Source organism: Cupressus sempervirens, chromosome 1 (assembly GCF_028749045.1).
Source record: "Cupressus sempervirens isolate cs-2001-9-10 chromosome 1, ASM2874904v1, whole genome shotgun sequence".
In the NCBI taxonomy this organism is placed as follows: domain Eukaryota; kingdom Viridiplantae; phylum Streptophyta; class Pinopsida; order Cupressales; family Cupressaceae; genus Cupressus; species Cupressus sempervirens.
In genome coordinates, this window is record NC_143118.1 from 220207667 (window position 1) to 220223112 (window position 15446).

Below are 15446 nucleotides of genomic sequence, written 5' to 3' on the forward strand. Positions count from 1 at the left end.
AAGGACCTCCTACAACCAGGTTGATGTAGTCCATGGCTTCGAAACTGATGACTCCAGAAAGCTTATGAACTATAGGTTTCAGATATGCAATTCTTTTAGCTCCCAACCTGCAAATCACCACATAAAATAAAGGTTTGGGGTTGGGGTTTGATGAGGGCTTGCCTTGGTCAAGCCCCAAGTTAAGGAATTAACTGTAAATGATAAATATAAATGTAAAGGACTGTAAAGAACAAGATAAATGTTAGGATTCACCTTGCCTGAGTGTACATAATGTAGATCTTGTATTAGGAATGTAGTATATCTCCACACTTCGCAATGTATCATAGTGGCATGGATATGGATATGCATCAATAAAGACAATGAATGCTTCAATGTGGATCTCCTCCCTTGATGGCCAACATACGCTAGATCTTGAAGAGGAAATGCTCATAAAGGATTCTCTAACGCTAGATAAAATCTCCTTGCTTGAATGCTTGAATTCTTGAATTCCTTGAATGCGAAAGGATGAAAATCTTCACTAGAGAGTAGAGTTTGAGAATGAGATGTTTGAGATATGAATTGCTTGATTAGATACAAAAATGAAGCCTCCAAGTCTCCTTATATATGAGTTTTTAGGCGGGAAAACAATACAGGCCAACTGGATAATGATCATTACCTAATTAAACCCCCGAGGACTTTTAGGCCCTGAGATAAAAAATTGTTGGGGGCTAGGTTGACTTGGGTTAACCTAGTCTAGGACAATGTCGACATGGGAGGACTAGGTCACCCTGGGTCGACCTGGCCTAGTAGATAGGTCCTGGGTGCCACAAAGGGCTAGGGAAGATACTAGAGAGATAAGGTGGAAATATGGAAGAGAGAAGAGGAAAATGAGGAAAAGAAGAGCGAGCGTGAGCATATCCGTGGTCCGAAGAGGGAATCATGAAGAGGAGGGAGCTCAATGGTATTAAAAGGCAAGTGCACCCATTTTAAGACGATGCTGTTGTAAGTTTTTTTTTTGTATTAAGTATTTATCAATTCAACATAAGGTAAGGAAATTATTTGATTATAACTGATTCAAAATATGAAAAATACAATAGTAATTATGCCATTCACAACATCAATATAGTTTTGGTCATGCCATTTAAGTCATTAGATACATTAACATTTGATTCTTGCACATTATTTAAAAAAATGAAAACTTAATTGTGCCATTATTAATATTTCTAATAGATCAAGAAATAAAACAAATAAATGATGTAACAATTTTACACTGATTTAAAATAAGGGAATTAAATATTATTGTAAAATTTGTTTAGTTTGTTTATTTTGATTCATTCAAAGATTAGTTGAACTAATTAAAAAATCGAATTAAATAAATGCATTAACAACGACTGGTAAACTAAGAACGACATTGTCCAACAGCAAAATAAAAATGGTCATTTCGAGTCCAACTGCAAATCTCATTCCCGCGAAATATAATCCACATAATGTAATCCAGATTCCAAATTTCAGCCGTTTCCCGAATCGAAAATTTAGGCGGAGGACAATAATAGCTCGGTCGAATGCCCTAACTACAATGGCGGAAGGCAATTCATCCAATGGACGAAATCTTTCTCCTGGTTAGCTTGTAGTTCTCCTCACAAGTTACCCAATTCTGAATTGAAGAAAAATACTAGAGCCATGGAGTATTTATAGGAAATGTTTACCTATATTTAAACTAAAATCCAGTTGCTTTGAGTTTCTGTCAAGATTTTCTCTTCTCTGCAAACTTCAGCACACGTTGTCGAAATTCCATTGTTGGAATAGACAGTTTTCAAGCTTTTTTGGGTGTTGTTTTAGGGATTAATTACTAAAGTTGTATTTAACTCAAGTTTTACCCGTGTTTTATTTAGAACAATCAAACAAGGGAAAACTGATACTCGTTTGGAAATGTAGAAAATTGAATTGGAGCCAATACCACGTTTCACTAATCGCTTAGAATAATATACAAATAAACTCCAGTTTGGAGCAGATCGAACTTAATCTCTGTGTGTTGAGCCAAAACAAGTTTTATTGTAGCACGGAATTATCAGTTTTCATGAAAACTCACTAAATCATGTATTTTTAAAGGGTTAAAGGGTCGCATCGCTTCATTGCACTGATAATAATGCTCAAATTAGTTTAGTTCAGATGTTCGAAATCGTGCCTTTTGGCCACTCAAAGGCACGTCACCAAAGATTAGATGCAGGGATGCTCTTCCAAGTATTTTGGAGTTGGATATAGCGAGGTTTATCGTCATATCCTTGTCGCAAGCAATCAAACAAGTTTTGAAAGGTCAGGGAATTGCTGTAATTCAGAGGATGGCAGGAATGGTTATGGGTTTAGCATGGATGAACACTTATTCAAGAACTATTGGAATGTGGGAGCATCGATCATTTGTTCTGACATTATTTGTCGTGCTCGTCGTCTCTATATTCATGCTTTATCCCAGCATAAACCTTTTGTATACCCTGTTCTGCAGTGGTCAGTACCATGCAAGCACATGGTACATGAAATTTCACCGATTGGAAACGAGAATTTTGCAAACACGGATGCACCCCTTAAGCTTACAACATAAGAAAAAATGTGTACATTGCAGATCCCTTTCTGTTGCTATGGCAGCATTTGTTGTTGGAAATGTGAAGCTCAACCATAATGCGTGATGCAGTGCAATGCAAGAGAATTCCCAAAGGAGATGTCCTAACCCCTAGCAATTAACCCCACAGAAGAATACAAACAATAACACAGAGATTTAGATCCAAAATAATGCCAACTTTCATAATAGAATCATAAGATTTACATCCAAGATGCCCGGCTATAAGGCCTTCCGAGTTATGGCCAAATACATTAGCAATTAAAATAACAGTTCTGCAAGACCTCGCAAGATCCAACCACTAGCTAGCTCATATCCACAATTTGGTGGAGAACAAAGTAACGTGACTTGGACTCGGCTTGGACTCGGCAAGGGTAACTTGACTTGTGACCCAGCTCGGACTTGGCAGTGACTCGGCAAAATAAAAAAACCACAAAATTTTGTAATTTTTTAGGATTTAAAGAACATTCCATGCACCCATTATTGAATAAAGCTTAAAGACACAATAACATCATTAAATAGAAGATAATTTGATCATAATGCAGATACTTAAAAGTTAAACATAATTGATTACATAAGTATAATACTACAAAGGTAAATTGCTAAATACTAAACAGTAGCTGAAGGAAACATTATAAAAGTAAAACATAGATATATAAAATGATAAATCCATACAACCCATCAAAACGTATATGAAATCCAACACATCAATAGTCATCATCAAATGTTCCAAATTCTGGTCATATGTTAAGTTAAACAAAAAGTTAAAACAAGACTATAGCTATGGCTCCTAGTCCTCATCGTCATCGTCATCATCATCATCATCCTCATCCTCATCCTCATCCTTATCGTCATCGTCATCCTCATCCTCATCCTCATCCTCATCCCCAACCTCAACCTCAGGCTCAATATAATCTATAAAATGCCTCTTAGTAAGGCATCTAAGGTAGGTCTTGGATGACTGATTAGCCATAGCATTAGCCTGTGAGGTGCCTCTAGGATCAACTGTAGTCTCTGGCTCTGCCAATCCTTGTGAGGTGCCACTAGGAACAACTGGAGCTCTCTGGTCCTCTACTGCCATAGCCACGGCCTCAGCTTCTCTGTCTGCCTCGTCAACCCACTCTATGTCCTCATCATCAAAGACAAGATTAATAGCCTCAGTGATCCACTCAGACTTTGGATCAACCTCCTCTAGAGTAATCAGAGAGGTGTCACTATCCAAAATCTCCCTAGTCCTAATGTGCAGGTTGTAATGCACAAAGACTAGCCTATTCATTTTCTCCATAGACAACTTGTTACGCCTCTTCGAGTGGATGTGCTTGAACATGCTCCAGTTGTGCTTACATCCAGAAGTGCTACTTGGCCGGCTCATTGTGCATATGGTAATTTGCTGAAGGTTTTTGATTGAAAGCCCAAACATTTGCCACCATCTATCTAAATTTTGAAAAAAAGGAAAAGAAAAAAATATTAGTCTCATTTCAAAATTTGAACTTTACAGCTAGAAATTTACAAATTAGATTATATAAGGCTTAAGCTGCAATTTTTACCTGGTTGTAATTTTGTACGACCTTCTTTGCAAATTTGACTTGAAAAAATGGGGCATCCATCTCAAGCAATATATCCATGGGATTAGTGGCCATCCTCGATATCACAGTGTATAGGCCACTAAGAACCTCCTCATCTGCCTTGAAATCTTTACGAAAACGGTATGCCGGATTGAGGTAATAGGCTGCTGCATGGATGGGCTTATGAAGCTGATTTTGCCATCTCCTATTAATTATGTCTCAAATAGGGCCATACTTTTCCTTAACTCCTACATATTTGGCCTTAATAGCCTCCTTGGCTCTATCCATGCCCTCATATATGTAGCCCATATAGGGCTTCTCCCCATCAACAACTCATAGGAGGGCTACAAGGGGCTCAGTGATCTACAAAACAATTAAACAAAAAAACAATTTAGTGAATGATGAAACTTCGCAAAGTTGCACAATGAAAATAAAACAAAAATATGTATGAGATAAATTAATTTAAAAAATTTTAAGACTAAAGGTTTTAAAATTTCAATTACCTCCACAATCTTCGAACATGGCTTCCAAAAACCTTCTTCATCATAAATGCATTTTGTTGCATCTATCCCTGTAGGGGTGGTCGCAAAGGAGGAGGAACTCCATTGTGGACTAACAAACATGCACCTCAACGCTAACCTTGAACTCAACAAGAATTTTAGTGTGATAAAATTAATAGCAAATCTTGTGATACCTGGACGGGCCAACTCCTTTCCTTTCGGTATTCCCTCATAATGTTGAGGACCAAGGCATGATTATAGATGAACTTACAAAGATTTTTGCCCTTAGCAACACATGATTTCACCCATTCAAGCTTGCTAATATCTTCCAACATGAGGTCGATGCAATGGGCCACACATCAGTCCAAAAGATTCTTGGGTATCTCTCCATGAAAATTTTCCTACAACAATTTTAAATTAGTTAGTAAACAATGAAATTTTTTGATGTATTAAAAAACTTTTAATTTTCAAAATTTAACGAAAAACTAAAATAATTTTTTTAGAATTTAGAAAGAAGTTAAAATTTTACCTGCAGCAACATAATTAACTGCATTATCAGTCACCACTTGGACAACATTCTCTTCCCCCACCTCTCTTATGAAATTTTGCATTTTTGACATGTGAGGAAGCATCTATAGACTTCAAAAACATGGTGGATCCTAAAAGTGAAAATTAAACAAAATAATTATCATTCAAGAATCAATAGTCAATAAAACAAAATTTTAGTTATTCAATAATACATTAAATTTTAGACTTCGAGAAGAGAGGATGATGAATTACTTCTGCTAGAAATAAGAAAATTTAGGAGGGTCCTATTCCTCCTATCTGTCCATCCATCCATCATAATGGTACACCCCTTTTGGCTCCAAATCTTCCTATGGTCCTTCAACTCAAGTTTCATCTCCTCAACCATTTCTAGTAAGAGGGGGCCACTCAACTCATCTTCAATGGGGTCTTTAAACTCCACACCACAGATGGAAACCACATCAATCATCCCCTGCCAATAAGGAGTCCTGTTACATTTATAAAAACATTTTAATTAGCATATTTCAAATTTTCAACATCAAGTTAAAATTATAAAATTGAATTTAAATTTTAAACTTAAAAGTTAAAAACATAAAGCAATCAAATATAAATGAAGTTGAAGTACTTGGCTGCTATAAATGGAATGTTGCAGAAAAACCAAAATTTACAAATTGCTCTTAGTCCAGCTTCATGGATCTCCCTATTCTAGCCCAAGCTCTCAAGTGAGGGTTGTGCACCAAGAGTGGAACACAGTACAAAAAAATGGTCCAACCTAGATTTCCTAACTCTAGGATGAAAGGTTTAGCCAGTACTACTAGAAGGGGCAGCAGCCGCAGCACCACTAGCAGTGCAAGGAATAGATGAAGAAGAAGTGCAACTAGCAGAAGCACTAGGACGATAGGGGGGAAGGGAAAAACCTTCTCCAACACAACCTATTGAACCTAGCCCGGGTGTAAAACTAGACCCAAAAACATTTCCAGATGAGCGTGGAAGGGAATTGGAACCAATTTGAGCTAACTCTGCTCATTATTTTTGTTTTAATTTCTTTTCTTGTTCATAATTTTCTAAGGCAACAGAACAAAAACGTTGAACCTCAACAGTTGCAGCTCTACAAGGCTCAGCATCATGACCACGTATGCCAACAATATGGTATTTCAATCTATTTATCCCCCCACTATTAACGACCTTACAAAATAGGCATTTTGTTTGAGTTCTACCTCTACCCGGAAAGTCTATGGTGTACTTCCAACACTCATATTTTTTATTGCCTTTAGAGAGCTTGGGTTTTTTACCTCCAAGAGCCATTATGAGTAAGGAAAAATGTAAAGGTTGCTGCAATAAGACATTTTAGACCAAATATTACCATTTAAGCATCGTATTTTATGAAGATCTAAAGTAAAAAAAAAACCCATAAACATACCAAAAAAATTCATCCAAAAAACTCATAAGCGTAGAGAAAAAAATCATCAAAATCTAAAAAATCAACTCTTACCTCTTTGAAATGCTTTGGGAAGTGTTGAGAAGAGCTCCTATAAACTCCTTGATGATCTAAATGCAAGCTCCAATGTCACAAATTCAAGCTTTTCTCCTCTTCCTTTCAGCAGGTTGCAAAACAAAGACACTCTATTTCTCTTCTTCCTCTCTCTCTTTCTTCTCACAATAGAGTGTTATGAAAGCCCTTTTAGGGTTATAAGAATAACAAAGAACAAAAAAATATATTAAAAAAACATTGTTTTTATGTTATTTTAACTCAGCCAAAAGCCGGCTGCCGCGGTCGGGTCAAGTGGGTCGTGACCTACGAGTCACGACGTGACCCACGAGTCAGGCGAGTCACGTCACCTGACCCGTCAAGCTTGGGTCAAGGGTCATTTTGACCTGATAGGCCATTGGTGACTCACCGACTTGGGAGACTTGCCCGACTCGTGGCGAGTCACATTACACTGGTAGAGAACCCCAAGAAGAATCTAAACTTGTGCTCACATGCCACCAAACAACTTTGTTGTTTCCCAAGCCCACACTTAGCTACTAGCTCTGTTCAACTTCACTCCTCTCAGCTACTCCATGCTGAATGAAAAATGACTCTAGACAAGACAATACCCTCTACTTATACTAAACTAAGCCATAGGTCGGCCTAGCAAGTAACATTAAAATAAACCCTCAATTTGCAAGTTGGCTTGGCAACAAACATTAAATACATGAAATAACTAAGTACTTAGGACAAACCCCAAGTTTAGAAAAAATCATATAAGAGTTCACGCACTTAGACATAGGTCCATGTGCCATCCAATGATCTCGATCCAAGAGTGCAATGATCTCAATCCAAGAGCACACACCCTAACTCCCTCGGATCGAAGCTTGCGAAAACATTCTCCAAGGTTTGCTAGTAGATCAGGAACACGCAACCATCAATCACCAAAACAACTCTAACTCCAACATGATAACTCCAATCATCATGCACACTTAGGACAAGGTTATCCAATGTGCCTCGAACACATCCCCAACCGCGCAAACCATAGGTCTAGAAAATCCGATCTTGATGCTCCTGCATCAGGCTCCCGAGGTAGATAGAAAAGTATGTCCCATACTTTGATGCTAAAGAAATTTTTGCAACCAACTTCATCTTCACCAAAGGCTTCCAATCCATCAAGGGCAAGAGAATCAATCTGCACATCAACCATCTTTGCTTCATCAATTCAAACATCAGAATCAAATGAATCTCAACAACCCAATTAACACGTTCACTCCCAAGAACAAAGTGAACATAAAGCTTCACTAACAATTCTTGCAACCAATCACAACCAGCAAGAGTAACATCCTCAAACATGAAATCAGCAACATCATGTAACTCCAAAACCAAATCAGCAACATATAAGCTCAAATCTACAATAAGAGCAACATGTAAATCCTCAGCCATGTCCACCACAAGCAAGTCCACATTAGGAACATATAGATCCAAATCAGCAGTATCATGTAGATATTCAACCACATCAACTAGGGAATCCACACCAACAACATCCAACTCCACATCAGTAGCAACAATAGAGTCCTCAACCATATAAGCAACAACATGTGAATCCAAAACCATATCCACATCAGCAACAATATGGAAATCCAAATCAACCATATCAACAGTAATTTGTACATCCTCAATCATCTCAGCAGCAACATATGAATTCAAATCCATATCAGAAACCATATGCAAATCCTCATAATCAGCAATCTCATTATCCACAATAAGATGCTTTGCAATTTCCATGTCAGATCCATCCATTTGCTCATGAAAACAAATCTCCTTTCCAGTCTCAACAAGGTTAGGAATCTCTTCGGTAAGCTCAGGTATCTCAGCAATAACCACAAGTTGTTCTGCAGGTTTCATATCAGACTCCACAAACTGATCTACAAAACCAACCACACACACCTCTTCAGCTTCAGTGAAGTTATCCTCTACCTCTTGCTCAATAGCAAAGTGTCTTCTTCTTTGAACGATCTTCTTAACCGGCCATACCACTCTCCTTTTGATCGGTAAACTCTAACTCCAGTAGCATACAACTTTCTTCTCCTTATCTTCAACTCGTTCAGACAAAGCAACATCCACCCAAGCAAACGCCTCAGTTATCTTCGTCACCACCACAGCACGGAGATCTGCAATCATCCCAGGGTCCAATCTTCTTGGAGGCTTCTTCCAAGATCTTCGCAAACCCAAAGCAACAAATCTCCAACCAGATCCAACCTTTGCTCAACAAGATCAACCTGCCATTTTCGCAACCATCGATCCATCTACGAGTCTTCTGCAATTGCAAGTCAAAACCACGATCTGCCACCTCACAACCAAGATATCTAGGACTCCAGAAAGAACAATCCACAAGTTAGAACTACAATCTACCACCTCACAACCAAGATATCTAGTACTCTAGAAAGAACAATCCACCACAAGATTGAACTTTGCTCCACAAGATCAACCTTCAGCTTTGATAATCTCCAACCAGATCAAACCTTCGCTTTGATACCACTTGATGCAATACAAGGCAGGGGAATCCCCAAAGGAGATGTCCTAGCCCCCAGCAATTAACCCCACAGCAGAATACAAACAATAACAAAAAGATTTAGATCCAAAACTGCCAACTCTCATAATAGAATCATAAGATTTACATCCAACATGCCCGACTGTAAGGCCTTCCGGGTCATGGCCAAATACATTAGCAATTACAATAACAATTCTGCAAGACCTCACAAGATTCAACCACACAATCTGGTAGAGAACCCCAAGAAGAATCTAAACTTGTGCTCACAAGCCACCAAGCAACGTTTTTGTTTCCAAAGCCTACGCTTAGGTACTAACTTTGCTCAACTTCGCTCCTCTCACCTACTCTGTGCTGAATGAAAAATGACTCTAGACAAGAGAAGACCCTCTACTTATACTAAACCAAGCAATAGGTCGGCCTAGCAAGTAACGTTAAAATAAACCCTCAAGCCACAAGTCGGCTTGGCAACAAACATTAAATACATGAAATAACTAAATACTTAGGACAAGCCCCAAGTTTACAATGCATAACTTGCTCAAAATACCACATAAGAGTTCACGCACTTAGACATAGGTGCCATCCAATGATCTAAATCCAAGAGTGCACACACCAACTCCCTTGGATTGAAGCTCATGAAAACATTCTCCAAGGTCTGCCAGTAAATCAGGAACATGCGACCAGCAATCAACAGAATGGCTCTAACTCCAACATGATAACTACAATCATCACGTGCACTTAGGACAAGGTTCCCCAATGTGCTTCGAACACATCCCCAACTGCACAAACCATAGGTCCACAAAATCCGAGTTCGATACTCTTGCATCAATGTGACTATTCATCTTCACCTGTCTCTTCCTTGATGGTTGTATATGACTATAAATAAGTGTGCAATCTATGTACTGGAAGCATCAGATATTGGATTATTAAAGTTTCCTTGCTTGAGAGTGGATATAGGCAATTGCTGAACCATAATAAATTGTGTCTCTATTGGTTTTTCTTTTTGTTTTAAATTCACGATTAGTATCAAAGATAGGTTGAACAGAGATGAAAGAAGATGAAGTTGATTCTGTCATTGATGAATTTCTCGGTAATTTAGAAAGAGATGCATATCTGAAAGTTGAAAAGAAACTTTTTGTACGGTGCTGGGATGGCTGGAAAAAAGAGGAGGATTCACCTGAAGAAGAGGAGCATGCTGGGCTTATTTCTTTTCCTACTATTAATGCAGCTATGACATATATTGGCAAGGAGAGATGGCCTCACGAGATGGGTTATAGGTTTATTGTTCCCAGGCAGAAGGCAGAGATGAATTCTGCTTCTAAGAATGAATAAGGTTCAAAATATGTGTTTTCAGAGATCCAAGTTGAATCTGATGTGGAGTTTGCCTCCCAAGTTGAGGGGGATGTAGTTTGCAAACAAACAATAGGGCACAGAGTATTGGAAAAGGCTAAAAGAAAAGGCCTTTGCATTGACCAAAAAGAGGGTTAGGAGGTCCAAGCTCTTGCTCATCTTGAAGATGAGAATGTGGATATTTTGGCAGAGAGTTGTTACTCGAAAATGAAGTGCCCTAGAGAGGCTGAAGAAAAAGAGATGACCAAACCATCATCCAAAAAATTGAAGAAACCTGCACAAAGAGATAATGAGGGGAACACAGTGGGAACTTGAGAAGTTGAAAAGTTTGCAAATGATAACCATTTGACTTGGAACGCTAAGGGTGAGGATTCTCTCCGTCATAAATTTGTTCTATCACTATCTTTACCAAACATTGGAGGCAACGAGCTTTGGATAATTCTCGGCGTAATTGTTCGATTTGGGAGACTGGTAGGTAATTCTCAGTCCAATATGGGTAACACTCTGTCCAGTTTGCAGCTTCTGCCACATAGCCCCACAATGGACAGTGTGTTGCATCTTTTCTCAAGCAGTGAAAAAGTTCTGGAGATGTGGGGGTCAAACTTGGTCCATCAAGAGGCATCTTCAGCATTGAGAATTACTACACATTGCAGGACATTGTAATGGTAGGAGTATGAGACATCCCGAGCTTGAATAACAAATTTGGGGATTTTGTCGTTCGAGGAACAGCAATTCCTTCTTGCAAGTGTCATAGACTGAAAGAATTTGTTTAATTTGTTCAGAGGGGACAAAATGGTATTTGTTTCCACTGCCAAGTCTGCCCAGAAGTTAAGAAATATTTGGGCCACAGTGTATCATACGGATTGAGTACACAAAATTCTTGACATCATGTTTCAGTCACAACAACGTTGAGTTCAAAACAACTCAATGCAACCCAGATGACTTGGCAGATAGCTTCGCATCTAAGCAAGGTGTTTTGAATGGTCACCAAATCGTTTTAGAGATAACTGTGTAACATGATTCTATCCCACGAAAGTCAATTTGAAGCACACTTGCTGCAAGTGACAATGCTCAACAAGGCACAAACACAAGATTGATTCCATTCAATGCTACCAATGCAGTGGCACACCACATGGACAGGGTACAACTGTGTAGCATTTGACGAAAAATAGATTTCAAAATTCAAACAAATCACAAATTTTTAATGACTTCCTCGCTGTGCCAACACACTCCAAGGAAGGGGACCAAAATCTGCAGTCAAGTAACAGGGAGGATATGGGCAGAATCACCCTTTCTCAGTTAGTCAGAGAAGCTTGGGCAATATGGGGGACAAAATTGTTCCTCATTCTCAGCATACGGCAGTGATGACTAAAATCTGCAGTATGCATATGGATCTGATAGAGATCTTATTAGTTGGTTGTCCATTGCCGGGCATGGAATTATTTCATTCAAGTAGCCAAGGAATAATAGAGGTCCTGCCAGGGCTATACATTTGGCGGACTATGCATCTATTCTGTGATGGAGAGAAGAGGAGCACAGAAATAGGAGATCATGTTGTGGATGGAGGAGAAGCCTGTTTTGAATCCACAGAAAGTAGTGTTTTTGATTATGGATTGATGGGAAAGTTTGTGCCTGAGTTTTTTATAGAAGATATTTTTTACTCCGGTTTGATTTGGAGAAGACTCATCCGAAATGTATGTGAATAGAGTCTGATAAAATTAAAATCTTCTCAAAGTCTAATTTTCATCTAAGATCTGAAATTGAAATGCAGGGAGTGTCAGTGCATGACCAGGCCATTGGGCCGGTTGGCCTTCAAGGGGGTCATTGTGGGGAATGTGGAGCCCAACCATCATGTGACTATTTGTCTTCACCTTTCTTTTCCTTGATGGTTGTATAGGACTCTATAAATAGATGTGTAGTCTATGTACTGGTTGAATCAGATATTGGATTAATAAAGAATTCCCTGCTTGAGAGTGGATGTAGGTAATTGTCGAACCACTATAAATCATGTCTGTAGTTTTTCATCTGGTTTTCTGTCTTTAATTCGGTTTCTGTGCTTGTTTTAAATTTACATTGTAGCCACCGGACGTAATGTTGAATCCATCAACCAAACTACCAACCTGTAATGTCCCCAATTTCTGCCCTTCCTTAGTGACAACATTTCTAGCAAGGTTGGTCTATTATCTGGTTCCCATAGGCCAACAGAGCATAGAGGGAACCAACCCAGGGGCTTTGAGAGTCATGCATGAGCTTCCCAAGTAGTTTGGAGTAGTAGACAACAGTTTCCTACAATTTAGGAGGGATTCCTAATTTGTAGGGATTGACTAAGAGTGGTCTAGGAGGCATTTGGACACCTCGGTGAACGTTTTGGAGACTTAGAGTGCATCTCCTATTTTTTAGGAGGGATTCCTATTTTTTTTAGGAGGAACTCCCAGCTCAGTGACAGTTCTCTCAAAGGTGCACATAGTAGGGGAGAGTCATTGGGACTCAATTTTGGTTGATTGGGGCTGTCTCCTACTTTTTAAGAGCATCCCTAGATTTTAGGGATGGACTACCAGTTGACCCATCTTGTCCGGTATCAGTCACAGACAGGTGACAAGGTCAGATTCATGTTTGATTGCACATTTTGGGCCTTTTGGGACCATTTGGGAAATATTTTAATATATTTAAATATTTCCTAAGTTGGTGATTAAATAAATTAAAATAAGGTTAATAATATAACCATTTTGGAGTAATAAGAGGATTCTAGCTTCAGTTGATCAGGTACACCTATGTGTTATAGCTCGTTGGAAAGGTCTCGAATTATTATACATGATTTTTACTATCTGTAGACTTTTTGGTGCTTTCGGCTATGGAATTTTAATAAAGTAATGTTTTTCCTATAGCATGGACAACTTTAATTGGGAAAATGTTATTTTATTATATTTTATTTAAAGGGCAAAGTCTAATTTCCCTTTAGGGTTTGATTTACAGTTGGAAGGGGATATAAGGAGATGGAGACCTAATTTCTTATTATCTTTTGCATATTGAAAAACTTGTTTTTGTGAATTGGCTCTGAGAGAGCAATTCTTCATCTGGGACGCAAACCCCAGGTTCTGGATTGACTGGAATGTAACCCTCAATAGTTATTGGTATTGGATTCTTCAGACAGTGTGCATTGCTATCAGGGATAGAGTACGCCATTCTTTATTGTGGTTTTAGCGTTGCAGATTGATTCTTTCAGCCGGGACGTGGTCCTTGTAGTCTTAGGGCCGCCATTTGCAGCAGGTACACCCCATGTGGAATATAGGGAATGCTTGTATTCAGCCTCAGATGTATCCTTGATTCATGTTCATTATTCACCATCTAGTTTGACATCATTGTTGGATGTAAGCTCCTTGGAACTGCATTGGATTTATTATTTGGCTTTATAAATAAGAAATCTGCCTGGTACGATTTATAGCAATTCTGATTTGGCTCTATGCTCTTATTTATTTTCAGTCTCCTTTCATGTTTATTGTTCATTATTCATTACTATTGTGAAAACTATCAAAAAACACAAAACAAAAACAAAACCTTCTGCAACTTCTGTCTATTCTCAAAGACCATCAAAGAAATCACAGGAAAATATAGTTTATTAATTTAAAAACTACAACAGAGCAGCAAGGGCATCCATCAGGGATCTTTCAGTGGTATTAGAGCCTTGATTCTGCCAGCCTGTTGGGATGTCGCTTTGCATGTTAGTTTTTAGCAGTATAGGGTTGATTTTTGCTCTGGCATGTTAGTTTCAGTTGGTCAGCGTGGTAGTTCATTATGGCAAAATTGTTAAGAGATATAACCCTGTGGAAAGAATGGGAACAGTTACAACAAAAATTCAAGTTTCAATTGCAACAGTTCAATAATTCGATGTCAAAGAAATTTGGATATGCTAGTGGATCATCATTTTCTTCTAGAAAGAATCCATTGCCACTAGATAGGAAAACGGAAGTAATTAGCATACTTGAGGAGTATAATACTCTTCCTCAATATGTTAGGGAGAACTTTCATTTCAAAGATTACATTGACATGCATCCAAAAATTTGTCATAAGGTTAAGCTTGCAAAAAAGGAATACCATGCCATAGTTGATGATATGTTTTCATGAGAGAAAGAAGATTTGTGTCAACCTATCCATGTTCATGATAAAAACACCATAATCGATCAGTCACTTGCAGGGTATGCATAAGGAAGGCATGAAGATGTGTTATCATTTGAGTTGCAGCCTATGAAAAACAAAAATCAGTCATCGTGTTGGATTCCTAAAGAAGAAATAACTCTAGATCAGGAGGAGACACATAGCACACCATTGATTCATCAAGTTGATCACAAAATGGAAGAGATTACAATCATGGATCAGTCTTTTAGGGATGCTGAAAGCATGTCTCTAAGGTCTGATACCTATTCTAATTTTTGCAACAGTAGCTCTAGTCATGTGGTATCATCCATTTCACATGAAGATAATGAGGTTGTTGAGTCTTCCTATGATGGTACTCAGGTTAAGTGTCTTGCACATGAGATTTATATTGTGGATTCAAACCACAAAGGTTCTGATTATGTTTACCTCACCTTGGAAGATGTGAAAAAGGCTCAAGAGATGTGCAATGGATGGTCACATAGAGCTAAGAAGGCCAAGATGCTTGCTGCCCAAGCAAGACAACACTTACAAAAGGTCAAGGAAAGATGCAATCAGCTTGATAATGTAAGAAGACAAAGAGAGTCATACATTAGATCCTTATTTCTTCCAAGGGAAGAAAGTGAGGATGTTGAGCATACAAGGGAAGAGCTTCTTGAGGTAAGTCCACAAGAAGAGCATATGTTGAGATGCGTGAAGAGGAAAGAGTTATGATTTAGAAAACTCAGGTTGCTCTAGTTTGCATCAT

General features: G+C 38.5%; 1 protein-coding gene across 1 annotated transcript in view; it reads left to right on the forward strand.

Annotated features, from left to right (window-relative positions):
- Window positions 1-1376: 1376 nt before the first annotated feature.
- LOC149576941 (putative uncharacterized protein YDL057W) overlaps window positions 1377-15446 on the forward strand; it is a 280773-nt gene continuing 266703 nt past the window's right edge. Inside the window, exon 1 of the mRNA XM_089821098.1 lies at window positions 1377-1598. Coding sequence (XP_089677224.1) covers window positions 1412-1598 — 187 coding nt within the window. The 5' untranslated portion in view covers window positions 1377-1411. The remainder of the gene's footprint in view (window positions 1599-15446) is intronic.